Source organism: Ictidomys tridecemlineatus, chromosome 5 (assembly GCF_052094955.1).
Source record: "Ictidomys tridecemlineatus isolate mIctTri1 chromosome 5, mIctTri1.hap1, whole genome shotgun sequence".
In the NCBI taxonomy this organism is placed as follows: Eukaryota; Metazoa; Chordata; class Mammalia; order Rodentia; family Sciuridae; genus Ictidomys; species Ictidomys tridecemlineatus.
The window spans coordinates 175,427,721-175,440,539 of record NC_135481.1 but is presented as its reverse complement, the minus strand read 5'-3'; the positions used below and the strand labels follow the sequence as shown (position 1 = coordinate 175,440,539).

The window sequence follows — 12,819 nt, the reverse complement described above, 5'->3', positions numbered from 1 at the left end:
ATCTGGTTGTTAATATGCTTCAGCAAACCAAGAACATAAAGTGTACTTATTTTTTGTTCAATGAAAGTTTTGAGATTTCAAACTAATGATTCACTATACAAGGATGAGGGTACCGGGATGAAAAAATGCAACCAAGGACAGTGTGAGAACAGAATTAGTACTGAGTTAATTTCTGAAAAGAAACATCCTTCTATCTTAAGCTTTCTACCTTAGAAAATTCTAGAAGAGCACCCAAATACATCTTTTGTTAGCTGCCAGAACAATTATGCCACCCTATCTTGTAGATTCCAGAAAATTCCACCGAGCTTTGGTGAGAGAGTGAGTGTCGTGTTATGAAAGTAGTTTTGACTTCTCGAACCACCTGTGCGGGGCTCTCCTGCGGGTCCTGGGGTACACCAACAGGCGAACACGGGGGTCAGCCACAGATGTTTATTGACAAAGGGCTCAAGAATCCCCCCCGGCTCAAATCTAGGGTGACTTCATGGGCCTTTTCCTGGCTCCAGGCTGCAGGGCACTCACAGCAGCCATGGCTTGTTCTTGGGCTGGAACTTGGGCTTCACACAGCACATTTTGCCGTTTGTGCAGTAAACATAGACCTTCTCCTTCCTGGAGCACCTCTGGCGGCATTTGCCATGAAGGTTCCAGCACCTCAAGGCGTCACCTGAAACGCAGGAGAGAGGGGAGGAGTTTTGGGTTTTAGGGTGAGGAAAGGGAATCCCTCGTGGTCTCACCAGGGTGGAGTAATAGAGGAACAGAAACTCAAGTTCAAGGAGGTTAACTCCACTGGAATCTGTGGGGCATGGGATTAGAGAGGAGGGAAAGAGAGAGAGAGAGAGAGAGAGAAAGAGAGGAGGGGTGAGCAGGAGCGTGGGGGAGCCCCCAGTCTTGGGAGTAGTTATCAGGTTTGAAGAAACTACCAAAGGCCAGTGAAAGAGCCACGAAAGGAAGTAGGAGAACAATCCCCGTGACTTTGAGGGTCTGGGAATGTTCTATGTGCCCACCTCCCTGAGGGGAAAGGCCCAGAGGGTTTTGCCAAATTAGCCCTAGGCCAAAGGAGGTCCCTGAAAAAGCTTAACAGTCAGTTCTAAGATTGTCCATCTGATTACTAGAGACCTAAGTGCACGGCAGAACATGATCCAGCACTCTTTAAAGGAATATAACTAAATACAGCAACCAAGACTGTGAATTTGACAGGGTATAGAGCCTCCAGCAGAGTTTCCAGGCAAAACAACAACAACAACAACAACAACAACAAAGTCAGGAAAATATGACCCATAACCAGGAGAAAATCAATCCACTGATCCAGAAATAACAAAGATGATGAAACTAGCAGATGGACATTTTAAATATGCTCCACAGGCTAAAAAAGGTACAGGGAGAACATGGGCATGATGAGAAGAAATAAAGGTGTAAAAATATCCATACAGAAATTCTTGCAATGAAACATTAGTGAACAAAGAGCTCATTTTGTGAGATTAAGGGCAGATTAGACTCAAGAAGGAAAGATGGATGAAGGTGAAGACATAGCAACAAAAACTACCAACATGAAACACGGAGGGGGAGCCAGGGCGGAGAGGGAGGGAGAGAGAGCGCAGATGTAATGAGCAGATTAGCCTACCTCCAGCCGGAGCCCCAGAGGAGAAGAGAAGGGAGAGAACAAAACAGCACTTGAAGGAATAATGGCTGTTAGAGTCTGTCAACAAGTCAGGATGGCACCTGGCATTTTGCCAGAGAAATGTTAGAGTTCCTAAACAAGTCTGGATGGTGCCTGGCAAAATGCCAGAGGGAGTGGTTTGAGAAGTAACAAAAGCGAGCCATTAAGTGTGGAGATTCCTTATTGGTTGACTGATGTATCGAGTTTATGCTAATTAAGATAAGCTGTGCAAAATGTATAAATACCTCTGTTGCCCTACAATAAACGGCTCCTACTCCTGCTGTTATTACACAAGTTATTCATCACCCCCGTTATTTTGCTGCAGGGGGACTGTGGCAAATGGCAAAGAAGTTTACAACAGTCAATGCACAGAAGCAAGAGCCTCAGTGAATTCCAAGCAGAATAAAACCTGAAGAGAAGCAGGCAGAGGCATGTCATAGCAAATCCTAAAATCATGCTAAAGAAAAAAAATCTGAGAGGGCCACAGGACACATGAAATACACAAGGAAAATGATGATAATAACAGAAGTCCATCAAAAACTGCACACTCTCAGAAGACAAAAGAGAGAGGCTTTTAAAGTAACGAAAGGAAACAAATTCAACCCAGGCCAGGTGTGTGTGTGTGGGGGGGGGCACACCTATAAGCCTAGTGACTTTGGAGGCTGAGGTGGGAGGATCACAAGTTCAAGGCCAACATTGGCAATTTAGCAAGACCCTAGCAACTTAAGGAGACTGTCTCAAAATAAAAGCAAAAAGGGTTGGGGTGTATCTGAGTGGAGTGTGCCCCTGGGTTTTCAATCCAATCCAGCTCCTTCCTTCCTTCCTTCCTTCCTTCCTTCCTTCCTTCCTTCCTTCCTTCCTTCCTTCCTTCCTTCCTTCCTTCCTTCCTTCCTCCCTTCCTCCCTCCCTCCCTTCCTTCTTTTCTTCCTTTCTTCCAATCTTTCAGGTGATTGAGCCCGGAGGGCCTTTACCACTGAGTCACATTCCCAGCCCTTTTTATTTTATTTTTTATTTTGGGACAGGGTCTCACTAAGTTGCTTAGAGCCTCACTAAATTGTTGAGGCTGGCCTCCAACTTGTGATCCTCCTTCCTTAGCCTCCTGAGTCTTTGGGATTACAGGTGTCTGCTACCATGCCTGACTCAACCCAGAATTCTTTACACAGCATAAGTCCTCTAAAAATGGGGAGCTACAACTTTAGCTGAGAAATGTTATCACTGAAAGCTGTCACTACAAGAAGTGTTAAAAGAAGTTATTCAGGCAGGAGAAAAATTATATCAGATGGAAGATTAGATGTCTACATAAAGGAGTAAAGAGAGCCAGAATTGATAAATATGTGGGCAAAAGTGAACCACATTTGTCCTCATTTAAACATATAATTGCTTAGGGCTGGAGATACAGTGGAAGACCATTTGCTTCATATGTGCGAGGCCCTGGGTTCAATCCCAGCACTGGGAAGAAAAAGATGATCGTTTAAAGCAAAATGAGAGCAATGCATTGTGGGGTTATAGCAGGTATAGAAGTGAAATGTAAAGCAAAAGCACAAAGGCCGGGGGGCGGACATGGAAATGGGCTCTTTGAAGGCTCCACACCCCTGGAATTACTACTCCGAGGCAGACCAGGCAAGGATAAAATTGGCTATTACAAACCTTAGAGCTCGCTCAAGATCTGGTGCAGAAATTGTACAAGATGGGCCTAGAATATTTTGTTACACCACGAAATCGCTTCCATTCATTAATAAAAGGATAAAACACTGAGAATTCCTCTTTTCTCAAGTCACCAGTATTGGGAACTTTGTACTGAAATCATTATCATTCTTCCCCTAGGAACCAGGTCTTTCTGGTTCCTATCTGAAAAGTACCCTGGATTTCTGTCAGGTACAAAGTTGTCAGATAAGGAATTTGGGGATGCAAAATTCCACCTATTTCTTAGTTTTGTACTTTCCATGGAAATGGGGGGTCCTGAAGCCATGTCTCAGCCTGAGGCCTGCTGTGAATCCCTGTCCACATTGTGCTGAGGTTTGGCTTTGCCTGGAGTCAGACTCAGCCCTTCCCCTTAGTCTGACGCCAAACCCAGTTCTGTCTTCGTTGGGTGAGACGGTTATAGGACGAGCACCTGATCACATTTACTAAGTCACTCATTTGCTTTATGGGATTTTTCAATATCTGGGATTCTGTGTTTTATTTTACAAAGAAGATAAGGAAAAACCATAATTTCAACAGCAGCATCTTGGTTTTTAACTTGAGTGTTAGGATGAGCTATTGGTCAGGGAGAGAGGAAAGATACTCAGGCTTTTTGTTTTAGCCTCTTTGGAGGTTATTTAGCAAGAATCTACACATTTTAAAAATAGGAATGATCTTTACCTTGCAACTTCCTTTCCAGAAGCCTATCCCAGGAAAATAGCCACAGATATAGACCAAGAGGACTTCAGGGAGCAGGTACAACTATCCCTGAGTTAGACACCGACCCTCAGAGAACTTCTGGTCCAGTGAGGGGAAGGGGGGAAGGGAGGTGAGTGTGGTTCAAGTTAAGAAGCAAGAACTGGGTGCTCCAGGGTCAAGGGTCAGGCTGAGGGAGCTTCCTCCCAACGTCCCATCTCGCCCACAGGAAGTGGAAGGAAAACACTTGCAATTGTTTCCAGGGCACTGGGCAGTCTCGACCCACTTCCTGTAGCCGCAGCAGCAGGCCTGAGGGCCCTGGTAGAGCTCAATCTCCCTCTGCCAGCCCGGTGGGGACAAGCTGCACACAGAGGTCTTGTGCTGCTCCACCGCTGCAGCCCGCGGGCTGACCTGACCCTGGGAAGCGGAGAGAAGTCGTGGGGAAAGGCAGGGCAAGAGGATCTGTGGCTATAAACACGCAGGATGCTCTGGAGAGATCGCCAGGGCAGGGGCGCACTCCCTGCGGTCAGAGCATAGCTCAGGGACAGTGCCAGCGATTTAGAGAAATTTCTGTCAGCTGCGAGGACACAGCGTGGCATGGGACCGCCTGAAGGGGGGTTTGAAATGGCTGAGAGATGCTACCAAATGTTTCCCTCTGCTCCCCTGTCGAATCAAATGGATCTGGAAAGTCTGCAAATTCTCTTGTCTCTGGTGAAGACAGGGAAAGAGGTGACGAGAGTTGAGATCCAGAGGGACCTGCCAAGGGCAGACTCCAATGAGGAAGGCAGGAAGAGAAGGTGGGAATAGCCTTAATCTGGAAACCACATGGAAGAATTGATTGAAATGAAGGGTCAAATCAAGGGGGACCAATCCCTCACAAGGCCAGGGGATTTCACCAGCCAGGGGATCTGGTAGCAAGTACTAGAACACTCACTGACCACACCCAGTGACAGCTATCCCAGAAGTCAGTGAGGATCAGGCACAGGGCCTTAATTACCACCTCCTGCTCCTGCCCCAGGGCCTTTGCACCTGCTATTCCCTGAAGCCTATGTGTTCTTCCTCATCACTTACTCCTTGTGCTCCCTAAGGTCATAGAGTCATGCCACGAGCACTCCCTTAAACATGGCAAATCCACCTCCTGGTATTTGCTGTCCCCTTTCCTACCTATTCTACTCATTGAACTCATCACCTGACATACTACAAATTTCACTTATTATTCTAAAAAATTCATTGGGCCAGTAGAATGTAAGGTCAAAGAGGACATAGGTTTTGCTCATCTTGCTTTGTTCTGTTTTGGTCACTCTAGAACCTATCACAGAGTCTGACACATGAAATCCATTCAACTGTATTTACTGAATGAACCAACTCATTAATTCATTGATGACACATCCAGTCATTTCCTCCTAAACCCAGATGGAATCCTGGGAAGGGGAAGATGGGGCATAAGAAAGAAGACATGCCAAAAGACCAAATTCAAGAGACTGAAGCCAAGCATGGTGGCACAAATCTGTAAGCCCAGCTACTGGAAGCCTGAGGCAGGAGGATCACAAGTTCAAAGACAGCGTGCGCAACTTAGCAGACCCTAACTCAAAGTGAAAAATAGCAAGGGCTGGGGGGGGCGTTGCACGGTGGTAGAACACTTGCTTAGCATGAGTGAGGCCTGGGGATCAATCCCTAGTACTGGGAAGAGAGAGAGAGAGAGAGAGAGAGAGAGAGAGAGAGAGAGAGAGAGAGAGAGAGAGAGAGAGAGGAAATAATTTTTTTTTTGATATTGAACTCAGGGGCACTCAGCCACTGAGCCCCATCCCCAGCCCTATTTTGTATTTTATTTAGAGACAGGGTCTCACTGAATTGCTTAGTGCCTCGCCATTGCTGAGGCTGGCTGTGAACTCACGATCCTCCTGCCTCAGCCTCTTAAGCCATTGGGATTAAAGGTGTGCACCACTGCACTCGGCTAAATGAATACATTTTTTAAAAGAAGAAAAGACAAACATGTAGCTGCTGAGTTTAAAAGCCCCTGTGCAATCTCTCCTGCTCCTTCCTCCCACTGACTCCTCCATTATCAGAACAGAAGTTCCTGGGAACTTTCAGATAAGTCACAGAAAATAAAGAAACTGCTTTTTTTTTTTCTCCCCCAAGAAAAATTTCAATGTGTTCATTGTTGTTCCTTGAACCTGCTATCACTGTGCACCCACGATGCTGTCAGACCTTGGGAGAAGTGAGGAGACTGACCCTGTGAGCATCTGAGGGGCTTTGGGAGCCACAGAGTTAGAACACAGCACGGTGGGCTCTCACCTGGGTTCTGGGTGGTGTTTCGGCCACAGACAGATGCAAGGACCTAGGTGAACTTGCTTAGGGATTTCTCACATTCGGACTCTGGAATGGTAAGTGTGGACCTTGGGGGAGGGCAGAAGCTTCTGCCAGATGAGCAGGAGCTGGCAGGTGGCTGGTGCTAGGTTGGGGTGGGCAGACCTGACCAGGGCCCTTTTCTGGCTAAGTCTTCCCACAGCCTCACCTGGCACTGGAGGCTGAGATCTGGACTGTGGACACATTTTCAGCTTTCCCCCATCCAACCTACAGTTGGGACAGTTCCCTGAAGGCACCGTGCTCTCTCCCACACCTGCACCCTAGAGCAAGCTGACCTCTGCCTAGACCACCCTGCCTGCTCTACCTCTTCTCCTACCTCTTCTCCTTCCCTTTCTCTTTTCTTCTCAATTCTCAGGACCGGGAATCCCTCCAGGACTGTGCTGCCCTCTGCCTGGGCTGGCCCCTCCCAGGTGTACCTAGTCCCCTGCTTCCCCCTGTCACCGCCTGGGTGGACAGGGCTGTTTAGCCGTCTCCCCAGGGCCATGTCATGTATCTCTGTGGTCCTGGCTCCCAGCACAAGAGTCGGTGCAGAGACAGCAAAGGGAATATAAGCTTTTCTCTCCCATTAAGGCAGCTGAGATCTCTCCTGGGGACTATTTTTGTAAAGGTTCTGCTATTGCCCTGTCCTCCTCCTGGCTTCTCCTATCCACCTGTCCCACTCTTCCTCACGTGCCAGGCCACCTGCATAGGCTCCTGGAGCTGAGCAGAGGAAGGGAGGGTGGAGTGACTGGGGAGAAACTCTGGATGTTGCAGTTGGTACCTGGGATCTGCAACCTGGTGCTGGCCAGTGACCTCCTCTGCACGGCCCTGAATGGTGGCCCCTTGCTGGCCCAGGGAGTCAGTCCTCCCTGCCCTTGAGGCCGGACCTCAGTCTCTCCATCCTGCCCCTCCCCATAAGGGGTCCAGGTTACCTGGAGTGAGCTGGGACAAGAGCAGCAGAGCCACCAAAGTCAGCGATAGGAGCTTCATGGTTGGAGCCGGCTCGAGGCAGAGCAGCTAGCAGGGCAGAGCCGTGGCAAAGCTAATGGGGGCTGGGGGACTGCCCTGGCTCTGGCCAACACTCCCTCTGATCGCCCGGAACTCAGATGCCCATGGGGACAGTCCCACGCCCAAAGTCCACAGTGTGGGTCACACATCCCTGCCGATAAGCCTCCCTGTGTCTTTCTGACAGCAGGGTGCTCGGCCAAGGTCAAGGATGCGGACAGCGCCCAGCTCGAAAGCGCGGCACCCAGTGACCACGAGGGGGCGCCACGAACCAGACTCCGGAGGGTCCGGGAAGACTGGGAGCGGGGCGCCCGGAGCTGGGGACCAAGAGTAAACGCCCCAGCTACAGCCGCGAGCCGGAAGGGGGCTCCAGGCTGAGGAGAGTGCGGAACAGACACAGCTGCGGCGAAGAGGGAGAGGACTACGGCAGTGAGAGGGGAGGCTCCGAGCACCGCCCCTGCCCACCGAGCCGGGCGCCCACTGCCAAGGCCGTCCTTTGGGCGCCAGGTCCTGCGCTTTCCGCAGAGACCCAAGAACCCGCGATTCGGGCTGCCTCCTCTGGATCCAGGGTGTGAAAACTCACGGGGTTTCCTCTGGTCCCCTAGCTTTTGGGTGGGAGGGGCTGCATCTTGTAGTTACTAATGTGTCGCCTGGGGGTCCTGTTTTTGTTCTTGCAAACTTTCAGCAATCAAGTTGTAACCGTTGCCTCTACTAAAATCTTGGGTTTCAACTATTTATGTGCCTTCTCTTTCCTGCCTGGACCCTGCCTGATACAGAGGTCGAGTGTGGTTGGGGACCATGGGAAGTGCCTGTAATCCTGTGGCTGGGGAGGCTGAGGCAGGAGGCTAGCCTCCCCAACTTTGGGAGACCCTGCCTCAAAATAAAAAATAAAAAGGGCTAGAGATATAGCTCAGTAGTTACGCCCTCTTCAATCCAAAGAAAACCAAACAACAACAACAACAACAACAACAACAACAACAAAAACCCCAAATCAAACAAAAAAATAAAACAAAGAAAACCAAAAACCCAAGCCAAACCAAAACTACGAGAGTGAAAACTTACATAGGGTTGATAAGATAAAGTTCGTTTCTGTTAAGGACCCTCATTGTTCAAACGTGCATTAGTTAAGGCTCCACTGGATAAGCAGAACCACTATTAGTTTTATAGAATAAGGAATTTATTGTAAAAAAAAAAATAGCTCCTCGTGGGAGGAGCTGTGAAGGCAAAGATTTGAAAAGGATCAGAGAACAGTCACCAACCAACCTCACACAGGCAAATGGGCCAAGGACACAAAACACATCTGCATTTGAAGTGGGACCGATAAAGGAGCTGATGTGCAAGTTTGTAGACGATTTCTGGCCCTTTGAGGCTACTGTTAAATTCATAGAAAAATGTTCAGGGGTGAACCTGGACCCTGGGGTCATTTGTCCCTATGTGTATATTTTTAAAGGTGGACACAATATCTTTACTTTATCTCTTTATTTGTATGTGGTGCTGAGGATGGAACCCAGTGCCTCACACATGCTAGGTGAGTGCTCTACCGCTGAGCCCCAGCCCCGCCCGCCTCCTCCCCATATTTTTTAAATTGATGCATTATAGTTGTGCATAATGGTGGATTTGCTGCCCCAGGTTTGTACGTGCACACAATGGAACAATATGATTTGACCAATATCATCCCCTGGGGGTCCTTTTGATCAGGAGGCCTGGCAGCTGGGGAGGAGAGCTGTCGTGGGTCAGGGACTAGTGAGGATCACCCCAGCTCCCAGATACCCCGCGTCTGTCCCTAACCACCTCCATCCAGTGCCAACCTTAGAGCATGGCGACCACGGCTTCATTTCTGATTAAGATCTCGTGAATTGCAAAAAGAAAAGTTGGGGGCTGGGGATGTGGCTCAAGCGGTAGCGCGCTCGCCTGGCATGCGTGCGGCCCGGGTTCGATCCTCAGCACCACATACCAACAAAGATGCTGTGTCCGCCGAAAACTAAAAAAATAAATATTAAAAATTTCTCTCTCTCTCCCCCTCCCTCTCTCCCTCTCTCTTAAAAAAAAAAAAAAAGAAAAGAAAAGTTGGCAAAAAGAAAAGTTGGCCACAAACCCTCATTGATTCCATCTGGGGAAGGAAGTTGAAAAATGTAGAATTCCACAAAATAATACTGCAGTCGGGGCTGGAGGGCCATGCTCTCTTAGGGAGATTGAACCTGTTGGATTCTCTTCTCCCCGAGAGAAGACACCCTCACTGCTCAGTGCCCAGCTCATGGAGGATTTCTGTATCCAGGGACAGGGAGGAGGAGCTGGGATGAGTCAGGGACAAGTTTTGACTCTGCTACTCACTTTCTATGTGACCTTGGGAGAATCACTGTTTTCTGGGTCTCACTCTCTTCAATCAAGTACTCGGAGCACCTGGGCGGTGGGGATCCACGCATCTGCCAACTTATGTGTCTCTTTAGGTGATGAAAAGACACAGAGGGGAAAGGATGCAAGAATCCAGGCCGCCAAAATAAGGCAGGGTGTCTGTATTTTCACCCCTGGGTTCTCTGGGCTCCCCTCTTCAGCCACAGAGTCTCTGAAACACCTAGGTCACAGCTCTCAGCCCTTGACTCCAGCTCCTGGATATGCTGTGTGGCTCTGGTGACACAGTGTGGGCCAGCTCCTTGCGTTTTCAATGCACTAACTTTGCCTTTGAAGCCTTTTTTATTCTCCCGAGCACCCGTAATAGGTGTCATGTCAGGACAGGGTCCCACTCTACCTCCTCTCCAAGCCCCCTTGTTCCCTGTCCTGTGCGTGTCTCAACATCGCAGCTTATTCATGGAGAGTTAGAAGGCCAGTTTCTCAGCTTGATCAGGAATCAAAGAAGAATAAATTTGAAAGACAGTGAGGTATCTTTTGTCAATCAAATGGGCTAGAATATGTAGGCTATGGGAAAAAGCAGTACCTTGATCTTGGAAATGCAAGCGGGGCGGGGGGGGGGGGGGTGGTGGAGGGTGTTGCCAATACCTGAATCTTGAAAATAGAGATGCCCTACAACCCAGCAGCCTTGCTTCTACAACCGGGTAGCAGCCTCCACATGATTGGCAGTTGTTTCCTTTTTTCTAGTGGCAGTCCTGGATTTTCCTTTAGGGTGCTGGACCTCCTTTGCTCTCAGCTCAAAAGATTCAGGTAGGGCTTCTCATCTTGCTTTTGGACTCTCCATTTTCCACTGGACTTATTTTTTAGAAATCTGAATGAGCTGGGTACAGTGGCACATGTCTCCCCAGTGGCTTGGGAGGCTGAAGAAGAAGGACTGCAAGTTTGAGGCCAGCCTCAGCAAGTTAGTGAGGTCCTAAGCAACTTAGCAAGACCCTGTCTCAAAATAAAAAAAAAATAAACATAGCTGGGGATGTGGCTCAGTGGTTAAGCACTTTTGGGTTTAATCCCTGGTACCAAAAAAAAAAAAAAAATATATATATATATATATATATATATATATCTGATTTATCTGATGGCTACCTTTTGCACTTATGGTGAAATTCCAACTCTTCTCCCTGGCTTCCCTCATCTGGTTGGAACATCTCTCTGACCTTGACTCATACCTATTTCTCCTCACCCACCCACCACTCCTCAGCCGTGCCAGCTTGCTTTATTTCAACGGAACACACTAAACTCTCTCCTACCTGAGGGCATGGTGTTTGAGATTCCTTTACCTGAAGTATTCCTCTGGATTATTTCCACTCATTATCATCTCTTTCCCCTCATTTTGTTTTTCTATTGTCAATTTCTAGAATTCTTTTTTAAAATTTATTTTTATTTATTATTTTCAGCTGTAGACGGACACAGTGTTTTTATTTATCTTTATGTGGTGCTGAAGATGGAGCCCAGTGCCTCGCATGTGTGAGGAAAGCACTCTGCTGCTGAGCTATATCCCCTGCCCGCAATTTCTACAATTCTTATTCTTCGGGTGTTGGGCCTCATGCACTGGATAAAAAGTCTCTATTTTTTTTCAACTTTTTTCCTCCTGATTTTTATTCCATTGTCCTCTTTTCCCCTTTAGTTTATGAGGAATTTTCAACAAATTTATCTTCTAAGCTATCTATTGCTCCTTCTTTTCCATGTTCTGCTTTCATCTTTTTTTTCTCATTCTCCTTTATTCCATAAACACCTAGTTACAAGTTGCCCAAATCAAAAAATAAAGGCAAAGAGGGCTTGGGGACGTTTTTTGTGATGTGTGAGGATAGGAGCGTGGGGAGAAGGACAGGACTGTGACTCCTGTAGTAAGTGCTCTGAGGAACAGGTGGGCAAAGATCCAGGGTAGCTAAGGGATGGAGGAGGCCTCTAGACCCAGAGCTCACCCCTTCTGCACATGGTAGGGGTACAACGGAGAAAAGGAGGTTTGAAGATGGAGTAGCAAAATGAACAAGCAAGTTAGTGGATAATAGGACAAGTGGAGTCATTGGGGTAAGCGGATTAAAGACAGAAAATGTAAGTACGGAGGGCAGTGTAAGGTTCTCCCTGAGACCCCCAGGGAGAGGTGGGGGCCAGATTGCCTTTTAATTTAATATTAAATTGGGGGTGGGAGTTGGACAGGAAAAAGTTTTTTCAGGGGATGATTTCTGAGCCTCTCGCCTGTTCATGAAAGGCTGAGGACTTAGGGCCTTCACCAGTCATAGTGGCGGGATGTCGGGAGGGGGAGTCCTCAGGTCCCTGGACGGCCAGGCGGGGAGGCCCCTCGGCCCTCCGACCCCCACTCACAGATGCCTCCTGCCTTCGAAATTCCAGAGGGCGCTGCTGCCGGAGACTGGATGTCTCTCGCCACTCATCATCCAATGCTGCTGCCTCCCTCTCGTCCAGGTTGATCTAGTCCTGCCGTTCCTCCTGGTCTCCTGTGCGGTGATTTCGGGATCGCTGGAGGATGTGAGCCCTGTCTCGGATGTGATGCCCAATGGACCTCTGCTCTAGTCCACTGTCTGAGTGGCGGACAGTCCTCCCTATCTCCAGGATCCCGCCTGGTGCTGAGCGCATCTCTGATGTCTCCTGATAGACCTTGGGGGCACCATCACCAGTATTGGAGTAGGAGATGACAGCACAGGATGAAAAGGTCTGGCAATTGCCCCCAGCTGTCATATGCTCCATATTCCCAATCATGTCATTCATCATCCCAAACATGTCCCTGAAGCCACCCGACATTCCCAGCACCCGAAGGGGAAGACAGCCCCAGCCTGCATCCTGCGGCTGGCGGCCTGGTCCCTGGCATGTTGCCATCTGTGATGCTAAGGAAGGGGCTATGGCCAAAGCCACCTGACAACATGCGGCTCATATGCTGATGGTGAATAGCAAAGGGGTCCATCAAGAACATGGGATCCTCAGGCTCCATGTCCCTCATGAAACCGAAAATCTTGATCTCAGCTTCAGGGGGCTCTGCACGGTCCCCGACTCGGGCTCAGCGGCCCAATCGGCCAGTTTCG

At 48.7% G+C, this 12,819-nt stretch overlaps 1 protein-coding gene and 1 pseudogene across 1 annotated transcript; both read right to left on the bottom strand.

Annotated features, from left to right (window-relative positions):
- Positions 1-312: 312 nt before the first annotated feature.
- On the bottom strand, positions 313-7,578 carry Defb123 (defensin beta 123). The gene is made up of 2 exons (XM_005320650.3): positions 7,309-7,578; positions 313-661 (listed from the first exon to the last, which is right to left on the bottom strand). The coding sequence occupies exons 1-2, from the start codon at positions 7,364-7,366 to the stop codon at positions 516-518; spliced, it is 204 nt and encodes a 67-aa protein (XP_005320707.1). The 5' UTR covers positions 7,367-7,578; the 3' UTR covers positions 313-515.
- Positions 7,579-12,011: 4,433 nt separating this feature from the next.
- LOC144377681 (myeloid leukemia factor 2 pseudogene) overlaps positions 12,012-12,819 on the bottom strand; it is a 1,482-nt pseudogene continuing 674 nt past the window's right edge.

What these genes read in the sequence shown, in the direction of transcription:
- Defb123 (XM_005320650.3), bottom strand. Translation starts at nt 7,366, where the DNA reads ATGAAGCTCCTATCGCTGACTTTGGTGGCTCTGCTGCTCTTGTCCCAG. An exon ending in CTTGTCCCAGCTCACTCCAG is followed by an intron (nt 662 to 7,308) that starts GTAACCTGGACC and finishes CCTGCGTTTCAG; the next exon opens with GTGACGCCTTGAGGTGCTGG.